This window comes from Anas platyrhynchos, chromosome Z (assembly GCF_047663525.1).
Source record: "Anas platyrhynchos isolate ZD024472 breed Pekin duck chromosome Z, IASCAAS_PekinDuck_T2T, whole genome shotgun sequence".
Lineage (NCBI taxonomy): Eukaryota > Metazoa > Chordata > Aves > Anseriformes > Anatidae > Anas > Anas platyrhynchos.
The window spans coordinates 61,032,672-61,054,253 of record NC_092621.1 but is presented as its reverse complement, the minus strand read 5'-3'; the positions used below and the strand labels follow the sequence as shown (position 1 = coordinate 61,054,253).

Sequence of the window (21,582 nt, the reverse complement as noted above, 5' to 3'; positions counted from 1 at the left end):
AGGCCCCTCACCAGCTTCGTCGCCCTTCTCTGGACTCGCTCAAGCACCTCGATGTCCTTCTTGTAGCGAGGGGCCCAAAACTGAACACAGTACTCGAGGTGCGGCCTCACCAGAGCCGAGTACAGGGGGACGATCACCTCCCTAGCCCTGCTGACCACACTGTTTCTTATGCAAGTCAGGATGCTGTTGGCCTTCTTGGCCACCTGAGCACACTGCTGGCTCATATTCAGCCGACTGTCCACCATCACTCCCAGGTCCTTCTCTGCCAGGCAGCTTTCCAACCACTCATCTCCCAGCCTGTAGCTCTGCTTGGGGTTATTGCGCCCCAGGTGCAGGACCCGGCACTTGGCCTAGTTGAACTTCATGCAGTTGACCTCAGCCTATCAGTGCAGCCTATCCAGATCCTCCTGCAGAGCCTTCCTTCCCTCGAGCAGATCGACACACGCGCATAGCTTGGTGTCATCTGCAAACTTACTGAGGGTGCACTCAATGCCCTCATCCAGATCATCGATGAAGATATTAAAGAGGACCGGCCCCAGCACCGAGCCCTGGGGAACGCCACTAGTGACCGGCCTCCAACTGGACTTGACTCCATTCACCACGACTCTTTGGGCCCGGCTATCCAGCCAGTTTCTAACCCAACGAAGCGTACGCCAGTCCAAGCCAAGAGCAGCCAGTTTCTTGAGGAGAATGCTGTGGGAGACGGTGTCAAAAGCCTTGCTGAAGTCAAGGTAGACCACACCCACAGCCTTTCCCTCGTCCACCCAGCGCGTCACTTTGTCATAGAAGGAGATCACGTTCGTCAAGCAGGATCTGCCTTCCATAAACCCATACTGACTGGGCCTGATCGCCTGCTTGCCCTGCAAGTGCCGCGTGATGACACTCAAGATAATCTGCTCCATGAGCTTCCCTGGCACTGAGGTCAAACTGACCGGCCTGTAGTTCCCCGGGTCTGCCCTCCGGCCCTTCTTGTAGATGGGCGTCACGTTTGCTAGCCGCCAGTCAACTGGGACCTCCCCCGGTAGCCAGGACTGCTGATAAATGATGGATAGGGGCTTGGCCAGCTCCTCTACCCGTTCTCTCAGTACCCTTGGGTGGATCCCATCCGGCCCCATCGACTTGTGCACATCCAAGTGCCGTACCAGGTCACCAACCATTTCTTCGTGGATAGTGAGGGCCACATCCCCTTCCACCAGCTCAGGGTACCGGGTATCCAGACAACAACCCGTATGGCCGCTAAAGACTGAGGCAAAGAAGGCATTAAGCCTTCTAATTGAAGGCATTCAATTTTTAAAAATAAAAAATAAAGAGTTGAATTCCAGGAGTTTGACTCTCTTGGGTGGACATCTGTTCATGAAGAATACTGATGTTTTAGAGAACAAACTAAAACAAACTAACAATTAAGTAGTGTCACTGTGTTTACACTTTTTTGTTGTTGTTTCAACCAGTTGAAGTAGTATGGTAATAACAGGAATCATACATGGGCTGTTGCCTTGTATGGCCATGCCTGAACTATGTAATGCACTTGGACTTCTCTTCTAGAAGGTGCAATTTGATTATTTGTGCTTTTCCTGTCACGTGGACAAGACAGCTAGTGCTAGCTGTATTGTGCTGCATTAACTGAAATCTCTTCTGTTATAACACTCAGAAATGTCTTGCAAGATGACATATGTATCATGGTGTAGAGGCGTATCACATCCAAAGAAGAAATGAGGTCGTGTAGTATCTGAACTTAATTTCAGTTTTTTGTTAAGTCTGTTACTTGCTTCAAGCATGTTAAGACGAGGGAAATACTGGTACTTGTCAATATTTAGTGTAGATCAGAATCCTGTTATGTGCTTTCATATATACACAGAGCATGTTAAGTTCTTAAAAAAAACGTATGTTAGTGAATTTCAAAACTTCAGTGAAGAGAAACGGGAAATTCCTTGCTAAAACAGAGGAAAAAAACAATCAAACTGGGGAGGAAGAAAACTTTAAGATAATGCTGTCTGACACAGTCTTCTTGTTTGTTTCTTCTTTTGTTTGGTTTTGTTTTTCTTCCTCCATAACCTTGTCTAGCAGCGGGCCAAGAAGCTGGAAAACCTGCGTTGCCAAAACCAGTAGGTGGTATTATGGATAGAAGGTCTGAAACAAGACGTCCTTATATCAGCATTATGCCATCTTTGAATTGCCAAGATGGATGTGTATGCCAACACAGTGGAGAACACAAGAGATTGAACAATGTTCAGGAAGAGACTTCTTCACGTATGTGCATCTCTCTGTATATATTCCATTTAACTGCAACTTGAGGTGCTTGGGGGTGGGGAAGGGAAGGTGCACAGGAAAATGTGGAGAAGGGAAGAGAGTAGCCACATAGTAGTATGTATAAACTACTATTTAAATGTTTTCAGAGAAGGAAACTTAACATGAAGGCATATCGAAGTATTATCTGTTTTGCATTTTAATTTTGCTAGAAGTGCATTCCTCATTGAGTTAATGCATGCTAACCAATTATATAATCATAATGCTACAGAATTCCAATTATTTTGTCTTTGAGGCAAATTAATCCTTTGTAGAAAATGTCATTTGGAAGGGAATTCCTATTTTAACCTTTCAGTAGAACTAGACTGTGAAGCATTTGACGTATCATAGACCAGGTTGCTATGTAATCTTTGTCAACCTCACAGTAGTTACTTAGATTTGTCTCTTTTTTTTTTTATTATTTTTTTTAATTATTTTTCCTGTAGGGAAGATCACGCAAAATGTTTCAACTTTCTTCACAAATCTTTGAAGTTCAGATTGCTAGGAAATGTTTTCTGAATTGTTGTGCAGCCAATTAGAGACAAATGCTTGTAGGAGGTTGTGTCTGAACCTCTTAAGACAGTAGCTTCTACTAGAAGCTGTACTTTATAATAAATAGGTAGTCTTCTTCTATTTGCTTCTTCAGTTAAAGCTTTTAAGGGATTATGTGATTTTTCTGTAAGTACAGCCCCAGGAAAAATACTTCATTATTTTTTCCTTGCATTTTATTTTTTATGATTTACATTATGTAGGCAGCACCAAAATTAGTTTCCTGTATCTGAGACTAGCAAAATGATAACTTCAATGGTGATGCTAATTTAAACAACAAAACAACAGCTTAAGGTCTTGGACAGTTGGTACATGTGCAGCTGTATTTTTTGGGTAGTCTTCATATTGCAAGTACAAGCTTTACTTGTGAGTACGCTACTGAAAGCTGCGTAAAGCAACCACTAATCAACAGTATCTTTGCATACAGATGTTCTCTTTTTAAGAGTAATCAAGAGTTTAATTTAACAGCCAGGAAAAATAAAGCTTTCATATTTTTCCCTGAAGTTTGGACGACTTTGTTAATAGCTTTAAACTTTATTCTCCTTAAATGTAATGTGCCCTTTTCAGTTTGAGTTTCAAGAATGGAAGAGATACTATGTTAACGCTATATGTAGTAAAGATTAAAAAAATGACACAGAAGGACATGAGATAACCATTGAACATCTGAAATACTGAACTTCTAATTACATATGTACAAGCACCATCCTTGGATTACAATCTTTTGTGTTAGATTACCTATAGCTGATAACTACTGCTATACTAGCAACTCACCTTACATTGGCAGCTTTCCCCCACTGTTTTTCAAGTTTTTGTGTAGCTCTTGAAAATTTTAGCAGGAAATACAGATTAAGATCCAAAAACAGGGAATACTACTTTGGTAACAGGAATCATACATCATGGGCTGTTGCCTTGTATGGCCATGCCTGAACTATGTAATGCACTTGGACTTCTCTTCTAGAAGGTGCAATTTGATTATTTGTGCTTTTCCTGTCATGTGGACAAGACAGCTAGTGCTAGTTGTATTGTGCTGCATTAACTGAAATCTCTTCTGTTATAACACTCAGAAATGTCTTGCAAGATGACATATGTATCATGGTGTAGAGGCGTATCACATCCAAAGGAAAAATGAGGTCGTGTAGTATCTGGACTTAATTTCAGTTTTTTGTTAAGTCTGTTACTTGCTTCAAGCATGTTAAGACGAGGGAAATACTGGTACTTGTCAATATTTAGTGTAGATCAGAATCCTGTTATGTGCTTTCATATATACACAGAGCATGTTAAGTTCTTAAAAAAAACGTATGTTAGTGAATTTCAAAACTTCAGTGAAGAGAAACGGGAAATTCCTTGCTAAAACAGAGGAAAAAACAATCAAACTGGGGAGGAAGAAAACTTTAAGATAATGCTGTCTGACACAGTCTTCTTGTTTGTTTCTTCTTTTGTTTGGTTTTGTTTTTCTTCCTCCATAACCTTGTCTAGCAGTGGGCCAAGAAGCTGGAAAACCTGCGTTGCCAAAACCAGTAGGTGGTACTATGGATAGAAGGTCTGAAACAAGACGTCCTTATATCAGCATTATGCCATCTTTGAATTGCCAAGATGGATGTGTATGCCAACACAGTGGAGAACACAAGAGATTGAACAATGTTCAGGAAGAGACTTCTTCACGTATGTGCATCTCTCTGTATATATTCCATTTAACTGCAACTTGAGGTGCTTGGGGGTGGGGAAGGGAAGGCAGAAGTTATGTTGGAATTAGTTTAAGCCTGTATGACACCTTAAAAAGCTCTCGTTTGTTTATACCAGTTGGGCCATTTTCTTTTTTTTTTTTTTTTGGCTTAATGAATATCAAATGAATATCATTAGTGTTCACTAAATTGTCTGATGCAAGTACTTAAAAAATTTAAGTTGGTATTAATGGACTTGGAAATTTAACTACCAGAGAAAAACATTAAAACAATGCATTGTAAGGACTCCATAACATGCTACGTTAAGAACAGGCAGAGGTAGGAAATCATGTAAAATAATAACCATTCCAGGGTTTAAAATAAAAGGGAAAACAGAACAGCTTAACACCTGAGGCTGCCAGGCACCTCTGCCCAAGCAGAGTGACCTAAAGCAGGTAACCAAGGACTGTGTCAAATCAGGTTTTGAATATCCCCAAGAATATATCCTTTTACCAATCTTGCATGGTTGCTTAGTTGCATTTAAGGTGTCAGGTCAATTAATAAAGAAATATGCAGCTCATTTTAGTTAGCAGTGACCCGGCACGAAACAGAAATAAATCAATCCAAAATGTTTCTCAAAGAAATCTGAAAAGCTGTGATAGGAAAAGAGATCAAATAAACAAGCATTTTGTTGTTCGTTAATGTAGAAAACAAGTCTCTCTTAGAATTTACATGCACAGCAATCATTACAAACAAGGAGATAATACTGTCTAAAAGGCACATTTTTAATGACTCCTAAATTAAGAGCTGGCACAGCTCTGAGTAACTGAAATAAAAAGGTGGTAGTGTCATAGAGGTGGAGCTACAAATAAAATAAAGCCATACAGAGATGATTCACTTCACCTAAGTGTCCAGGAACAATGGTGTATTATAAATTTGATAGTAGTATAGTATTAACTTTAAAAAAAAAAAAAAAAAAAGAGACAGCAGTTAGAAAACAGTCTACAAAGGAGAGAGAAAATGTTACTTTAGAAGTTCTGAGGCTATGAGGCTATGCATGTTTCAGTGTTTTTCTCTTGTAGTTAAATTTCCAAGTCTGTTAATACCAACTTAAAATTTTTAAGTACTTGCATCAAGTAATGCAAGCCACTGTATGTCCAGAAACAGTTTGAAGCTTACAGATGACTTGAAATAAACATTCATTTTGTTGTGCTAGTAACAAACATATTTTTACCTTCTTTTACCTTGCCGCTGAGTCTGATATTTATTGTCCCTTTTATGCAAGAGTTGTTCAAGTGTAATATAACCAAACAGAATTTGCAGTGATGGTAACTACCATCTGTAAATTCCACGTTCATCTCTGCTATTATTGTCTTCTCATGAAGAGTTGCACTCACAGCTGCATGTACAAAATACAATGTTATTAGTATGTAATTTATTGGAGCAATAAATGGCTTTATCTGAGTGTGGCAGGAGGCACAATTCAGCTGGTTAATGAATGGTTAGTTCATTTTTTTTGCATGTGGAAAGAAATGTTGCAGCTCCTTAAATCCTCTAGTGTATTTCAGGTTTCCTGTTCTCATCTTAAAATTCCATTTTAATTAAACAATGTAAGGATGCTGCTTGTGAGCATGCTTCCTTAATATTTGTCTTTTGCTGTTGCATGCTGAGCTGAAATTGTATCATTTAATTTTTTTAGGCTTGATTTATAGAAATAAGACTAAATATATTAATGAAGGATGACTATGTCTCTGCTAAATGCATCATCAAATTGCATCACATTCTCAGTAAACTACCTTTTTCATGAGCAGATTTTATAATTGAGAATGTCTCCATTGTTTTTGGTATTTTTTTTCCTAATGTATTTTCTTGCAACTTTCTGTGTAGGTTCCAGGCCATTAGTTCAACTTCCTTCATGTTTATGGGATGAGATACTGTTAAAAAATATTGCAACTGGAGAACCTGTTTGTCAGACTAATTTGAGCCGAATTTTAGAGACAAGCACTTTACCAGTTTCTCTAGCTTCTTATGAAGTGGAAGGCAACCAAATCACAGGGAACATTCAGAATCCTGATAAAAATTCTGAACACGTCACTGAACATGCTTCTGGAGTGTCTAATGATTTGAATGGTCACAATGGAATTGCTTTTGTAAACATCGATTCTTATGAGCCAGATAGCAGTGATGGAGAAGATGATGATGGACAAGACCAGGTATGTTTGGGAAGAGAAGGAGCAGGTGTATTTCAGGAAGCACTAGATGACGTAGTTTCTGAGTTAGGAAAAACTATAGAGGCTTTCACTGACTTAGAGTCCCAATTGTCCACTCTCAGCTGCAGAATTTCTAGAGAATGTTGTAAGGAAGTGAGACCAGTGCCTTTAACAAGATATTTGAGCACAGATTCAGACATGAACCATTCAAACAACAAAACACTTAAAAAATCCCCTGCCGAAGATCAAGCCATACCAAAAAGTAATGTGACTGGTGACAGTCATGAAACACAACAGATAAATCTAGTAGATACTGAAATTTGTACCCCTGTAACAACTTATAATGAATTAAACCTCAGTGATGACGAGGCTGAACAAGGAAATCCACCTGAGCTAGTAGTGAGACCTAAAATAAAGCAAAATCCCAGAAGCCGGTTGGAGAGAGAGACTCATCTGTCTGGTGATGATGAAGAAAGCAAAAGCACTTCTAATAGGGGAAGTGAAACTGCTAAAATCCAGCAAGGCTATGATAAGCGTACATGGAGAAACGACAACGAAGAATTGAGTTTTGCTATGTTCCTCAAATCCGAAGAGTACACAGATTCTCAAAAGAACACTAGCACAGACCTAAGGAGAGACACAACAGCTCAAGAACAAAATGATGACTTAAATGACAGCAATTTTTGGGATGCGCTTGAATGCTGCAGCAGACACTTACCACAGCCCCTCAAAGATGAAGACAGGTAAAGTACCATTTTTATATTTGTATTGTGCTGAATTGTATGTGTAAGTAATGCGCACATCTTCATAATTTGTCAGCAAATGGGACATAGTAACTCGAGGAATTTTAGAATGTAGTCATAAAATGAAATGCTGATTTATCCCTTCAGCTCTCCTTCAGCCCTCTCCAAGGCAATCTAAAGAAACGGTACTTATGGCATTGTAGCAAATTAATACGATTTAAATATTTTTCTTTGTAAAAAACAGTGGAGTTGGGTGCATAAGAATTACATGAGGAAAGTACTGTTTTTTGCTTGAATATTTTTCCTTTAAAAAAAAATCATGGGGACACAAATGTAAAATGCAGCCTTGTAGTATTATTGTATACAGATATATATACTATAGATCATTTATCTTGAACTTTTAGTTTTCAGTCTGTTTTTTTATATTCTAATACTGTGATAGTTAATATGATATCTTTTTTTTTTTGGCAGAGAACTCAGTAAAGAACGGTATCTTAGATCATGAGTGAAACTTTAAAATGTATTTGTGGAAACATTTGTCTTACATCGCTGTCTTAGTTCTTTTAATGATCATTAAAAAATTTATGTGGGAGTTGATAGAAGTTACCCAAAACCAAGTAAAAATGTAAAACCAAATAAAAATGTATGTGTAATATCTAAAGATGGGAGAAAGGAGAACACCAATTGGTGCTGGCTTTTTCCTCACTATATTAATACCAACTTTCCTTTTGTGTAGGGTCAAATTACCTTAACACTCAGGAAGGCTACTACTTCTCTTATTTTTAAAGAGAGGATGGAGGAGAGAAGGAAGACCTTGTTCAACATGCTTTTTGGCAAATTACTGTTCTTTTCCTGAGAGTTTCCCTCAAGATTTGTTATTTTCAGGATTTTTTTGAAGTCAAATATACTGTCATGCAGAATATTGATATTCTTTTCAGACTTTGTGAAAAAATTCTTCTTTGTCATCTCTGAAGAATAATTTGATAGAGTTGGTTAATACCGCGTTTTTAATTAATTTTTAATTAAGGTTCTTCAGATGAGTGGGTGTTTCCAAAATAACTATGAATGAATATTGTTTCAGAAGTACAGATTCCAGGCTACAGCCTGGATGCCAGGAGCAGTATTCAGGCTTCCTTCTGTTTTGGATTGTCTACCCAAAAGGTAGACTGATTTGAATAAACCTTATATTGATGAACTTTATTCACATGAGGGTAATTAAGCACTTTTCGCTGTGAATTAAAATTAACTAAATGATCTGTTTGAGAGTGGGGAAAAAAATGCATTTAACCCTCTGTTTTTGGTAAATGTGGTAGTGCTTCCTTGCTTTAGTGTTTTTTCTCTTTTTTTCTTCTAGTTTGTTTTCATCTGTGTGCATCTGTTTGCTGCTAGGTTTCATAAGTTTAGTAGCCTGTGTTACCACAGACTTTGTGGAGAAAATAACATGAAAAATCGGCATAAATTCTTATCCTTTAAATATTGCAGAGTCTTGGTTATAAGAGAAGAAAATCTCTAAGGCATTGTAAACTGTTAGTAGACATTATTTTACTTTTTTTCTATTGAACATACAGGTGGACTTGCAAGTGAATCCTTTCCTTCCCTGTAAGGTTTACTTTTTTAACATTTTCATTGCTATATAATATTTTTTTCTACTTGTGAAATGCTGCTGCTAGAAGATTAAAATGCAGTGGAGGAAACAGACAATACTGTACAGTTATAGTGCTGGTTTCCATGATGGAGTGATAGCTTGTTGTAACAGGACATGAGAGAAATATAGATTGGATTTGAAAAAGTGACTGTGTTCTTCATGATGGAAATTACTGACCTACTAAATAGGAAGCATGCATATTCTTTAACTTAAACATAATCTGTGTTTACCCTCAAAAGATGTGCTCTTATAAGGTAAGCTGTCAGTGTCTACTCTGTACTGAGACTTTTCAACTTTTACAAGGTGAAATTTTGTGTTTAAATGGTTAGTCCATATTTAAGTGTTCAAAAATGTTTATGTAGCTGTATAAAGAGCAGAGCTGGCATGTCAGACTGTATCGTGCAACTCAAGTTTCACTTTTCAACCCGGAGAGAAGTTCACCATCCTGATGGCTGCAGCGTGGGGCTTCAGCTCTCATTTATCCCTTGAGGAAATGCCCAGCTGTTGTGGTGGTAGCATGTATAGACTGTATGAGGAAGAGGAAGCCTTGCCTAGTTGCTAGATACATGTGTGTGCTGAACTGGGAGGGTCGCGGTGGGTCCCTAGGGAGGGCAAGGGTGATAGAACAAGGAGCATGTCCTTTACCTCCCACCCTGTAGTGCTGGGATCATGTGGCAAGGACAGGCCAGTTTGGCTAGAAGGTCTGCTTCCAGAAAGTCCACGTGCTAAGTTAACATGTCATGTTTTGGCAAGTGACAAGTCTATATGTAACTCAATAATCACTAAGGGAAGCTCTGCATCTTTGTAGAATTTGGCATAGTTAAATCCTAAGTTTTGAAATATACGCATGCAAAGTTCTTGCATTGTGTGTTCTGAATGACTGTAGACATAACCTTTTTTCTATTTTGAATTAGTGTATGTGTGTTAACTTTAATGAGAATTTTATAGGCAGAATATTGGAACAAAGTTGACTACCAACATAATTGATATTACTATAATCTGTGTTGGAAATCATTACTAGATTATTTTTTTAAAAAAGGACAGTTCTCAGTCTCTGGGTTAGCCTTACAGTATGTTGATCTTTTAGAAGGGGAAGTACAAAAACATCAACGTTCAACTTCAGTGGGTGAAATGCAGCATGAATTGTACCTGGAAAAATTTAGTACCATTCATCTGTTCTGCTGGTGGGTTAATTATATACCTAATACATTTATAAATACCAAAAAATTATTATAGAAAAGTAGCCTACACTGACAACAAAGCTTTGTACAAAAGCAGGAGGACACAATGTTTGTATGTTTGTTTTCTTTCCACTAACGCATTGGTTAAATTAACACTTTGCTTTGTTTATATTGCAGCTCAGAATGTAGTGATGGAGAATGGTCTGCATCTGGGCCTTTTTGTTTTGCTGCTGCAGCGAAGTCCGTAAGTGATGAGAGCTGGGGGACGCTCCCAGGCAGGGAGGAACGTGAGCCTGAAGAGGTAGAAGTGTATATAGGCTCTGGTTTAGGTGGAAGGTATGTTTTTATTTCACTAAGTAACTTGTTCCTGTCAGCTCTGACATCATCAGTAACACAGTAGCCATGTGACTGTGGATAGAATAAAATAAATTCTAAAGGTGCTCACTATCTTAGCAGTAACCACTTGCTTACATCATAATAACCACAGTAGTTACTCATTTAAAATCAAACGAAAAATGACCTGTCATACAAACAATACTGACTATTTTATGAAAGGTACAGAAATAATAAGAGGGCACTGACATTCCAATAATGAGGAAAAAGTAGCACCTATAAGGATAACAGGCTAGATATACTGACTTTAAAATGCCAGGTAAGACAAGCTAATTGTAAAGAGGCATACGTTATACATCTTCTGATACGGCATAGTACTCCTTGCAGAACTGTTTGTCCCTGCTTTTCATAATCCAGTGAATGGAACTGCTACTTCTTATTTCTGCAGCCCTATCAGTGATTAAAGTACACTGGAAAAAAAAAAAAAAAGAAACTGTAAGCTCTCAGCAAGCAAATACTTCCAATCATTCATTGCATGTTTTTTAAAGTGTCTGCCAATGTTGCAAGACAAAACTTGTAGCTATAAATAGGCAAGGAAAATATTTCTAGGCATCTAATACTGACCTTTGATTCTTAGTTTGAGTGCTTGTAGTGCAACAAGTCATGCCTAAGTGTTCTTTCTCCTGCTTCTACTCTTAGGCAGATGGTATCCAGCACCAAGCAGTCCAGATTTATTACTGCCTTGCTAGTATTGCTGTCTCCTGAGGTTTGAAAAATTAGCATGGCTTTATGAAAAGTAATCTGTTTCAGAACAGCAGCAATGGAGCTGTTTGTCCTTTAACTTTCTGTGTGTGAATAGCCTGCAAATATACCCATTTCTAAAATGATTCCTCATCAGAAGACAAATAAACAGGAAAGTAGGATTTGCAGTGCTGTGGTTCTAAACATCCTGGTGACTTGTGCTCCTCTAGAGAATCAAAGAAAAAGAAACCTTTCTCCTCACGTACGTGTCTTCTCTTACAAATAATATCTCTGCATTTAGGCCAAGCTTTCCCCATGGAAGGCTGTTCTAGGGAGTTGAGAGAGCGTTTATTTTTTTTGCCTTAAGAGCTTAGATGAATAAGGAAGTTGGTACCGAATCAGCTGTGGCAGGGATACTGCCTGTACTGGAGAAAATGCAAAGCAAGTCCCCTTACTATGCTGCTGGCCTTGAGTATTACAAAAATAATTTTGCCACAGAATCATGTATCTTACTAAGTTCTTAGTCTGTATGGGTTAGTTGATACCACTAGGACTTTTTTTCCCCACAGCCAACATTAAATCCCCAGTCTAGGACTCTGTAGTCTGTGAAATGCAGCTTCAGCTGTTGATGTAAAATGTGTACCCTCTTGTATATATTTGTAAATTATAATCTGTAATATGTGTACCCACTGGTATATATTTGTAAGTTCTCCTAACTTTTTAGTATTAGCTCTTTGATTTTTTTGAAAGGGGAAAAAAAACACTTTTATTTGTTTGAAGGGAACTCCCACCTTTGGAGGAAGTGGAGTTTCCTTTTTTACAGTACCCTGAAGAAAGTAGCAGTGATGAGGAAAATCATCTAGTTAGTGAATTTGTGCATCCTGGCTTATTTATTTTGGATGGAAACAACAACCTTGAGGATGACTCCAGTGTGAGTGAGGACCTGGATGTGGAGTGGAGGTGTGTATGCCTCTTGTAGTTTTCTGCATTAATTTTGAAGGTTTTGTAGTTACTGTTTTCTTTATCATGAAAGACGTCAAAATACATGTGGCTATCAGTACGCATATGCTTCAAAGGCTGATAATCTGATTTTTAAGTTTTAAGGTACTGCAAGTGTTATGTTTCCTTTAATGAAGGAAGAAGAATGTAGATCTGCTAAATCAGTCTTATCTGAGAAAATTCTGGTGCACTAAGATGGATGGGTATACTTATTCAATTGGTTTTTCAAGATAAGAGTAGTGGAAGTATAAAAGAAAGTAAAGTAATATGAATGTAGTCAACATTCAAGTCAGTAAAGCATTTTAACTGTGGTCTTTTCCTGTTTTGCACTTGGTACAATTCAGATACTGTACTTTTTGTTTCTCTTTGGAACGATATTTGCTTACCTAACATCATAATTTTGAATATTTCAGTCAATCTTGTGTCATTATTGCAATATTCTTCATCAATTGCATCAATCTTCATCAATTGCAATAATTTTTATTGCAATTATTCTTCTCAATTAGAGAAGTCCTGCAAATAGTAGGAAGAAAGCAATCAAAGCCGCTTGCAAAGCCTAATCCTCGAATAATGTTTGGTTTGGTTTAAAGTGAAAGTAAGCTAGAGGGAGTGTTTTTCAGTCAGATTTAAAGCTGCTTCTCTTCTACTTAATAATATAACAAATTGACTGTCAAGCACTTCAGAGCAAAGCTCACCTCAAATTCATCTGAGGTCTGCACTGCTGTGACTGTAGCACTGTGCTGGGTGCAGACACTGATAGTGGGGATGCTGGTTCCAGCTGGGCCCTGCAGCCAAGATGAGAGCTGTCTGGGTGGGTGTCTGGCAGCCAGCCAAGGTCAGAGCTGCCTCCATAACCACCTTGTGAGATAATACGCGCTCATTAACAGGTGATGTGCAACAACTTAATGTGCCCAGCCCTCATCTTGTTATATTAACTTTGTAATGTTAACCATGCTTCCTAACTCATGTTCTACAGACTGCTGGATGAGTTTAATGAAGGCCTGGGAGTTGCTCAAGCCATTTCATCTGTGGACCCCCAGTTTATCACGTATGTGGCACTAGAGGAACGCTTAGCACAAGCTATGGAGGTATTAAAACACAGCAATTTAATTTTGTGTGAAATAAAACCAGAGCCCTTTGTTCTTGTGTTTTGTTTTGTTTTTAGTATGCAAATATTCAGGTCATTAAGTTTCAGATTCTCTTTTTTTAAAATCTAGATATGAAAGGGTTCAGGCCTTATTTCAATCAGTGTTTGGGGAAAAAGTAGGAATTGTACATGTGTTCTTGGTAGTATTATATAAGTGGCGTTGTGACAAGTTTTTTCTTATTCAGAAGTTGACTGAGAACTAAAAAACTACTTTCTCGGTCCATCTTGAATTTTCAGATATGCAAACTTGAAAATAAAGCTGTTGTAAGTGATACAGAGCAAGAAGTTATGATCAGCACTACTTTGAGAACTTTATTTTCTCTTAGAGGAAAAAAGATAGTAATTTCTGCAAGTATAAACATATCATGTAAATTGCTCTAAAGATGTTGCTAAATTCCCTACATACCAAAAGAAAGTTTATACATGAATCTGTACCTATAGATTATCCCAGCTTTTTTTTAAAGAGCTTTAATGGAAGTCTTATTTTTTATACTTCACCACAAGATTTTTCTGGTGTCTTGGCTCCATATGTATTTTTAAAATCCTGTTTATCTTTACCTTACACTAATAGATTTCATTTTATACTTTGGGTAAATAAACTGTCATGGTTACATGGTTACAATCTTTGTTTTCCTGTTTGTTTTTTCTTGAGTTACATGATGATGGTCACTGCCAGAATAAATATGGAGCTAGCTGAAATTCAGCTTGATGCAATGTGACAATTCCTGCACTGCTAGAAATCTTCCCTGCAGAATATTTTCCAAAATAAGAGTTAAGTGTTTGGTAGACATAATACGGTGCTGCAACAATTAAATTGAATGCTTTTTTTTTTTTATGTGAAGTTTAGAGGGCAGCAAGGGGCAGCTTGGCAACTGGCTTTTAGTTAAAAGGGGTGAGTAGGGCAGGCTGTGTCATAGGATGCTTGCAGGCACAATTCCAAGGACACTTTAAAATATTTTCTAAAGCTGGCTGTCAGTGGAAACAATCATAAAGCTTTTTTCTTTCCTCATAGATAGCAGTGAAATCAAACATTTTGTGAATTTTCTAAGGGGATTAAAAGCTTGTTCCCTGAAGTTGGCAGTCATTGAATTTCCGCGTATTGTGCATCCCTCAAGGTATATGGGAGGTTAGCATTATTTATGATAGAGTACCACAGGGTCCTCTTCAGCTTTGTAGGATCTTGTTAGTGTTACTTATCTGGAGATGTATCAAAACTGTTTATCGATGTGTCTGTTGATATCCTTATTGTAAAAGCAGTATTTTGAAGTTGTATGGGGAAAATCTATGCCCTTTTCATAAGCTGCCAGTTCTCACCACATCAGACAAGGGAGAACTATAGAAGCAGTTGACCTCCTCCTTAACACCAAAGAAAGGATCTGTGTAGAGAGGGGAAACTAATCCCATCCTTTTTTATCCGTATGTTAACACTTGAAGAGGTGACTTGAGGTTATTACAGATCTGACACTTTGTTTCTCATTACTGTGCAGCAACATTCTGTAGCTCTTCTGCCAGAAGAAATGTGTGGACTTCTGTCAGGCTGACCTGTAAACACAGCTGTAGGTGAATATATGTATGAGGAGCTGCTGTAATTATGTTAGTGTCTCCAGGAACTGAGCGCTGTTGAACTTGCGTGGCAAGCAGTTAGATAACTACAAAAGTAGTTATTCTCTGGAGCCTGTGGATCAGGTCGCTCTGGGTATTGGACAAGAGGGAAAGCCAATTTTCTGAAATAGTATTACTACTTGAAATTAGCACTCGAATCTCTGAAACTTTATGGTGAGCATAAGAAGTCTGGCATAATTGGAATTAGTCAACAGGAAATAACTGCTCCATAAGAAGTTTCTAGTCTTGAGAGTGTAAGGGGAATTACATTAGTGTCATACTTGGGTAGATCCTTAATTGTTTTTATATATAATGCTCTCAATCTATATCCTTTAGAAAGTGTGCTGGTACTATCTGTGTGTCAATTTCTGTACTGTTGGCACAAAACAAAATACTCTGTAAGAAAATCTAGAATATCTGTTGCCCGAAATAGCTAGATGTCTTGCAACAGCTGATTAATATATCTGCTCCTTGCCTTTCCTGAATATAGTGTGTCCTTTTAGTTCAAATCCATCAGTATTCTTCTTTCTTCAAAATTTTGACTTAAGAAGCAACTTTTAAAGGTGATATTCTTGATATTTTCATATTTTTATTTGACTAAACAGAATTAATATCATTTCTCTTAAGGGTTATTAACTACCTTATCTATCCATCCAGAATTAATTTTGATTGTTTGAGATCGTATCTTTTAACAATCACAGCAAGATGTAGGATATAATGTTTTCTGGACTTGTGAATGGCTATTCTGATATAATCTGTATTAATAAAATATGATGTGACCTTATCTCTCACTGGATTAACAAAGACTAGAAATTTGTGTGTGAAAGCTGGAACAGCAACCTCTAAATAAACTTCCCTGGTAATCAGGCAGCTGTAGACGTAGAATGTAGAATTCCGTTCAACAAATATAAAAATGAGAAATCGTTCACTGGAACAGTGAATGACATAAATGTCATAATGTTACAAAGCCTCTTCCTTATCTTTCTCACTGTGGTCACAGTGCTTGGTCAGAAATCCAAAATGCGGAATACAGAACTTTTTTTTTGGTGGTGTGGGGAAGAACCTTATTTAAAAATAAATAAATTTTTGTGATGTGAAGAACAAACTGAAGGCTTCAAGTTTGAATAAGAGACTCTTGAAAATATCTTCTCTAAAACTAGAAAATTCAATTTTTGATGCAATACTTCTTAATACAGTCTTTTTATTCATTATATAGGAAATGTAATACAACAATTTTTGTTCTGCAGTTTCAATTAACTGTACATGTATATCAGGTAAAGAGATCACTATGAAGGATATCCTAGGTACTAACGTCAAGGTGATGAGGCTTTAGAGCTCTGAAGGATACAAGAATTAAAATGCCAGTAATGAAGAATAAAGATGTGATTCTATGCTTCTCATTTCCCTCCCCAAGAGTAAAGGGAGTGATTTCATCTGTTCTTGACATAGCGCATTTTATTTTGGAGATCAGGACTTGTTCTGTTTTTGCTAGGCATTTTTCTTGCTTATTCTACAGGGAGATTTGGTTCCAGTTCACTAGATACCTTTCCTGCTTGTTGTACATCTTTTGCTTTCACCTTGCAGATTTTACTGCTTGCATGTGTTTTTCCTTTCCCTGTATGAACAACTTTCCCTGTTTGAACCCAGGCATATTATCTGTGTATTTATAACAACTTTCCAATAGAATACTTGTTCTTGTTGTGGTATTTGTAGTCCAAGTATTCAAAAATACTTTCACCTAGTTGTCAGTTACAGTGTTTTAGTGTTTAGTGTTATTTAGATCTGTCTTTAGGGCCAACATGTTATTTAAATCTTGCTTAGTCTGATTCTACCTTACACAAGATGTGCACTGCACCTCTGCTTCTGTTGTGACTTTAAACTAACCCATTTGTTTCTTGGGTGATGAGGTATTGTTGCACCAGAGGTTTCCTAATACAGAAGTCTAAGTTTTAGCTAGCTTAAAGTACTGTGTCTCTGAAAAAGATGAAATAATGCCCTCATGCTTAAAAAGGGGGGGGGGAAAGGAAAGCCTGGGGAACTACACACCAGTCAGTCTCACCTGTATGCCCAGCAAGGTCATGGAGCTTGCTTTCCCTGCAAGCTATGGAAAATAGAGGTGACTGGTGACAGCCATCATAGCTTCAAAAAGGGCAAATCTTGCCTGACAAATTTGGTGACCTTCTACAATGGGTTTACAGCACTGGTGTATGAGGAAAGCAACTGATGTCATCTATCTGGGCTTATGCAAAGCACTTCATACAGTCCTGCATGACATCCATGTCTAAAATGGAGATAAATGGATGTGATGGATGGACTATTCAGTGGATAAGGAATTGCTTCTATGTTTGCACTGGAAAAGCTGTGATCAGTAGCTCAATGTCCAGGTGAAGACTAGTGACGTGGTGTTCCTCAGGGGTCTGAATTAGGACCAGTATTACTGAACACTTGTCAGCAGCATGGACAGTGAGATTGAGTGTAGTCAGTAAGTTTGTGGATGATGACAAGCTCAGTGGTATGGCTGACAAATTGGAGTGAAGGGACGCCCTCAAGGGGAATCTTGACAGGCTTGAGAGGTGGACTTCTGCAAACCTCATGAAGTTCAACAAAGTCAAGTGCAAGGTCCTTCATCTGTGCTGGAGCAATCACCAGTGTCAGTGGGTGGTGATGGGTGATGATGTCAGGTTGGGTGATGAATGAATTGAGAGTAGACCTGTGGAGAAGGACTTGGGGATACTGGTGAGCAAAAAAAAAAAAAAAGAAGAGAAGACTCCAGGAAGACCTTAAAGTGGCTTTCCAGTACCACAGGAAAGGTGGGGAGGGACTTCTTACCAGGGAATGTAGTGACAGAACAAGGGGTAATGATATAAAACTAAAAGAGGCTAGCTTCAGATTAGACATGAAGATGAAATTCTCCACTCAGAGGGTGATGAGGCCCTGGCACAGGCTGCCCAGAGAAGCTGTGGATGCCCCATCCCTGGAGGTGTTCAAGGCCAGGCTGGATGGGGCTTTGGGCAACCTGGTCTGGTGGGAGGTGTCCCTGCCCATGGCAGGGGGTTAGAGTTAGAAAGTCATGAAGGTCCCTTCCAACCCAAACCATTCTCTTTCTCTGTTTTGGTGAACAGGTTGGATTGAGTTCTTAATTAAAACATTAAAAATTTGTCCAAAAACTGTGACCTTATTCAGCCTGTTACTGATTTACTTAATCCCCCTTTGTAAGTCCCACACAGCTCTGTTACCTAAAGAAACTAGTAAATTCTTCAACCAGACAGCTCACCTGTGATGACATTACTTGTTATTGTAGTCTATTATAGTTCAGTTTTCTGGGGAAAAAAAAACAAAAAACTATCCAGCAAAACAAATTTGCTATACCTGGGTGATGAGGGAAGGGAGAATTCTGTCACAACTGTGAGATCTGGAAGGGAGAAAAAGCAAATGCATATTAAAAGCAATCAAAAAAAAAGCCATGTTCTATAAGACTCTTGGGTTCTGCTAAGTAGTTTGTCCTTAATGATCTATGTATGTGTTTTTTGTTTTTTTTTTTTTTTTTTTTTTTTACTATCACTTTTTAAAGAAGTAACTTAACTGGGAGTGTTAGAGTATCAGTATAGAGCAGGTGGGGTGTGCCTGCACTGTTAGTGGTTTTAATTTCTTAGTATTTCCTGTGCTGGTACATAGCTGTGAGGTGCTCACACACCTGTAGCCCATAACACCCCTGGTTTTAGTAGTGTCCAACATGTGGCTTATGGAACATGGAGCAGTAAACAGTCACATATGAAATAAGAGAAAATTAGGGTATCTCTGAAGCCTTGAAACCAAAGTTAGAAAAGTTATAAAATGGACCTTTCTTTGGTTTGCTTTTTTTGAAGATGTAGTTTTAAACATCACTTCAAGTCATTGTGAGGCTTTCCATCTGTGGTGCTTGTTATGTAGCTTTCAAAAAGCAAACAGTACAATGTAAATTGTTTTCTGTTTTGTTGTGCTAATATTGGATATAGGCACGGAGGTTTGACACAGGTAATACTGCATCCTTCTGTCTGCCTTGGAGCTTATCTAGCTTTTCCAGCTGTAGTATTTAATTAGATTAACTACAATACTACTACCTACAAGTTATTCTCAGACCTTCACAGCAGTAGCAAAATACCATTGCAAATACTGAAGTTATCCTAATGGTAGTAAGGCAGCATTGTCTGTTGTGGCAGAACAGAACGGTTTTAAGCTGTTGAATTTGAGGAAGGTACTTGTTTTGCAGGTAGGCTTGTGTACTCCACCACACCGAACTGTTCCAGGGTTTGCTTTAAACTGGCATTTCTAGTGAGAATATTTGTGGCAGTAGGAGCTTGAAGTATTTGTTAGCTCATGCTGATCTGTGTTGCCACAAATATTTGACTGTAGGTGTAAAGCTGTTAGCTGGAATGGTTGCTGGAGCTACCTTGCCACTCTGACAAGAGCAGATATGTAGTCAGGCTGCAGCTGATAACCTTCTGTAAAGATCCAGAGGAAAGACTCTTGAAAGTAACCCAATATTTCTTTTTTTTTTTTTTTTTTTTTTTCAGTTTGTTTTTCAGTTATTAGGTAAACCACTGACACTATAAAAATGGCAGTTTCTCTTAAAATTCTTGCCTGGAAGTTTGTCTATTAGAATAAATGCATTTCATCCTGATTAGAACAGAAAGTAGTTGTACTTGAGGGCTGTGCATAGTTCATTCGGGATATGAACTCAGTGCTTACGTGTTTGTAGCTCTTCAGTTTGTTTAGTCTGCTGTATTGATTGCTTCATCAGGTATATCTTGTACATTTCTTAGAACCTGGATTTGCTATATTTGCTTTCTTGCTATGCTTTTTTTTTTTTTTTTTTTTTTTTTTTTGCTGAAGATCCTTTCCCTTCCAGTGTCTTAGGTGGTTGAATGTATGATATAAACATCAAATTGGTCCGCTTTGGCATTGGATTCATAGTGGTTTTGTATGATGAAAAATGAGATTTTAAGTTTCAAAACAGGATGAATTCAAAGAGCAGGCTATCTTACACAGATGAGAAACATCTCTGTGGATCCTGCTTTTTTCCTGAATGCTTCCATTGAGAATGCTTACATTAGCCCAGGTACATGATATTTTTCATATCTGAGTAATGCTGTAGTTGAAGCCAAGAAACAAATTAATAAACTTTTCCTTCCGGAACATGAAATGTAATGAAATGTACTGGCAAGTTTTATTGCATTTTTGACTTGTTCTCTTTTCTGAAATTTTGTAACACGAGCAAACATTCATTACAGAATAAGTTGTGAGTCTGTCCTGATATTCTGAGAAGTCTTAAAAACAAGCTGTTACTGTTTTGACCTTCCGTTTCAGCTCATTCATTACAAAAATAAAAATGATGTAATGCTTAGTCTGACAGGGTTTCTTTTCTTATTTGTTTTTATATGGAAAAATGTAAAGTGAGTAAGAATTTGGTCTCTGCTCACCCTTTTCAGAACGCTCTGGCACATTTGGAATCTCTTGCAGTTGATGATCAACAGGCGCATCCACCAGCTCCTAAAGAAAGCATAGATTGTCTGCCACAGATTATCATCACAGATGACCGTAATGGTATGGACAAAACAATTAAGAATTAATTTCTGTAAAGTTTATAAGAACAAACTTAGCTTTTTATATTAGCATAGATATAGTATTTTAATGTACAATGCAGCTGACAAGGCTGTTGTAAGGTTTTGAATTTTGATCTAGACTGAATATAACCTTGGTCAGTTTGGAAAATTAATCTTCAGTAAGTGTGATTGTATTTCATAATTATTGCATTATTGATAATTCTGGTATATATTGTTTTTAGCTTCAGTTAATGTTAGATGTAAAAATAAAAATAATAATAAAAAAAAAAAACAACACCCAAAACCTAATGCTTTTTCTATTTCATGGCTGTAGGTCAAGACCAGTGTTGCTGTACTATCTGCTTCAGTGAATATGTGAAAGATGAAATCATAACAGAGCTACCCTGTCATCATTTGTTTCACAAGCTCTGTGTCACTCTTTGGTTACAGAAGGTAATTGAAACAGGATGGTTTGTTTTTTTTTTGAGTACTTGTGTTCTAGTAGGAAACCTATTAAAACCTGTAGAAAAAGTAGGAGGAAATGCCATGAAATAACTACCTGTTATTTATATGCACTATGGGACCAAGCTCTAATGCAAATGAGGAGATTAATTTATATCCATAATCACCTGAAGGGGAATGACCTGGCCTTTGTTAGGCATGGGTGTTAATAATGTAAATATTATTCGTATAAATAAACTGATTACTATAAATCCTTAAATCTGAATGCTTATTTATGTAGACTGGAGTGTAGTGGTGTTTTAATGGGAGAGGACTTTTGTGTGGAAAAAGTTGGTTTGCTTTCAGTAAGAATGAAGAAGACAGATGCTATACTTCACTTGGTTAAGAGAAGTTTTCTTTACTATACCCCTCCTTGAAGTGAAGATAATGGCTTGGTTTTCTCTG

At 37.7% G+C, this 21,582-nt stretch overlaps 1 protein-coding gene across 3 annotated transcripts in view; it reads left to right on the top strand.

Annotated features, from left to right (window-relative positions):
* The window catches only part of PJA2 (praja ring finger ubiquitin ligase 2), a 33,996-nt gene that overhangs the window by 8,508 nt on the left and 3,906 nt on the right, over window positions 1–21,582 (top strand). Inside the window, exons 2-9 of one of the 3 annotated variants that reach the window (XM_072031189.1) lie at window positions 2,062–2,247; window positions 4,309–4,494; window positions 6,381–7,446; window positions 10,450–10,608; window positions 12,127–12,306; window positions 13,322–13,433; window positions 20,563–20,677; window positions 21,011–21,129. In XM_072031189.1, coding sequence (XP_071887290.1) covers window positions 2,115–2,247; window positions 4,309–4,494; window positions 6,381–7,446; window positions 10,450–10,608; window positions 12,127–12,306; window positions 13,322–13,433; window positions 20,563–20,677; window positions 21,011–21,129 — 2,070 coding nt within the window. In that variant the 5' untranslated portion in view covers window positions 2,062–2,114. The remainder of the gene's footprint in view (window positions 1–2,061; window positions 2,248–4,308; window positions 4,495–6,380; window positions 7,447–10,449; window positions 10,609–12,126; window positions 12,307–13,321; window positions 13,434–20,562; window positions 20,678–21,010; window positions 21,130–21,582) is intronic. The other 2 variants (XM_072031191.1, XM_072031190.1) reach the window with 2 other exon arrangements.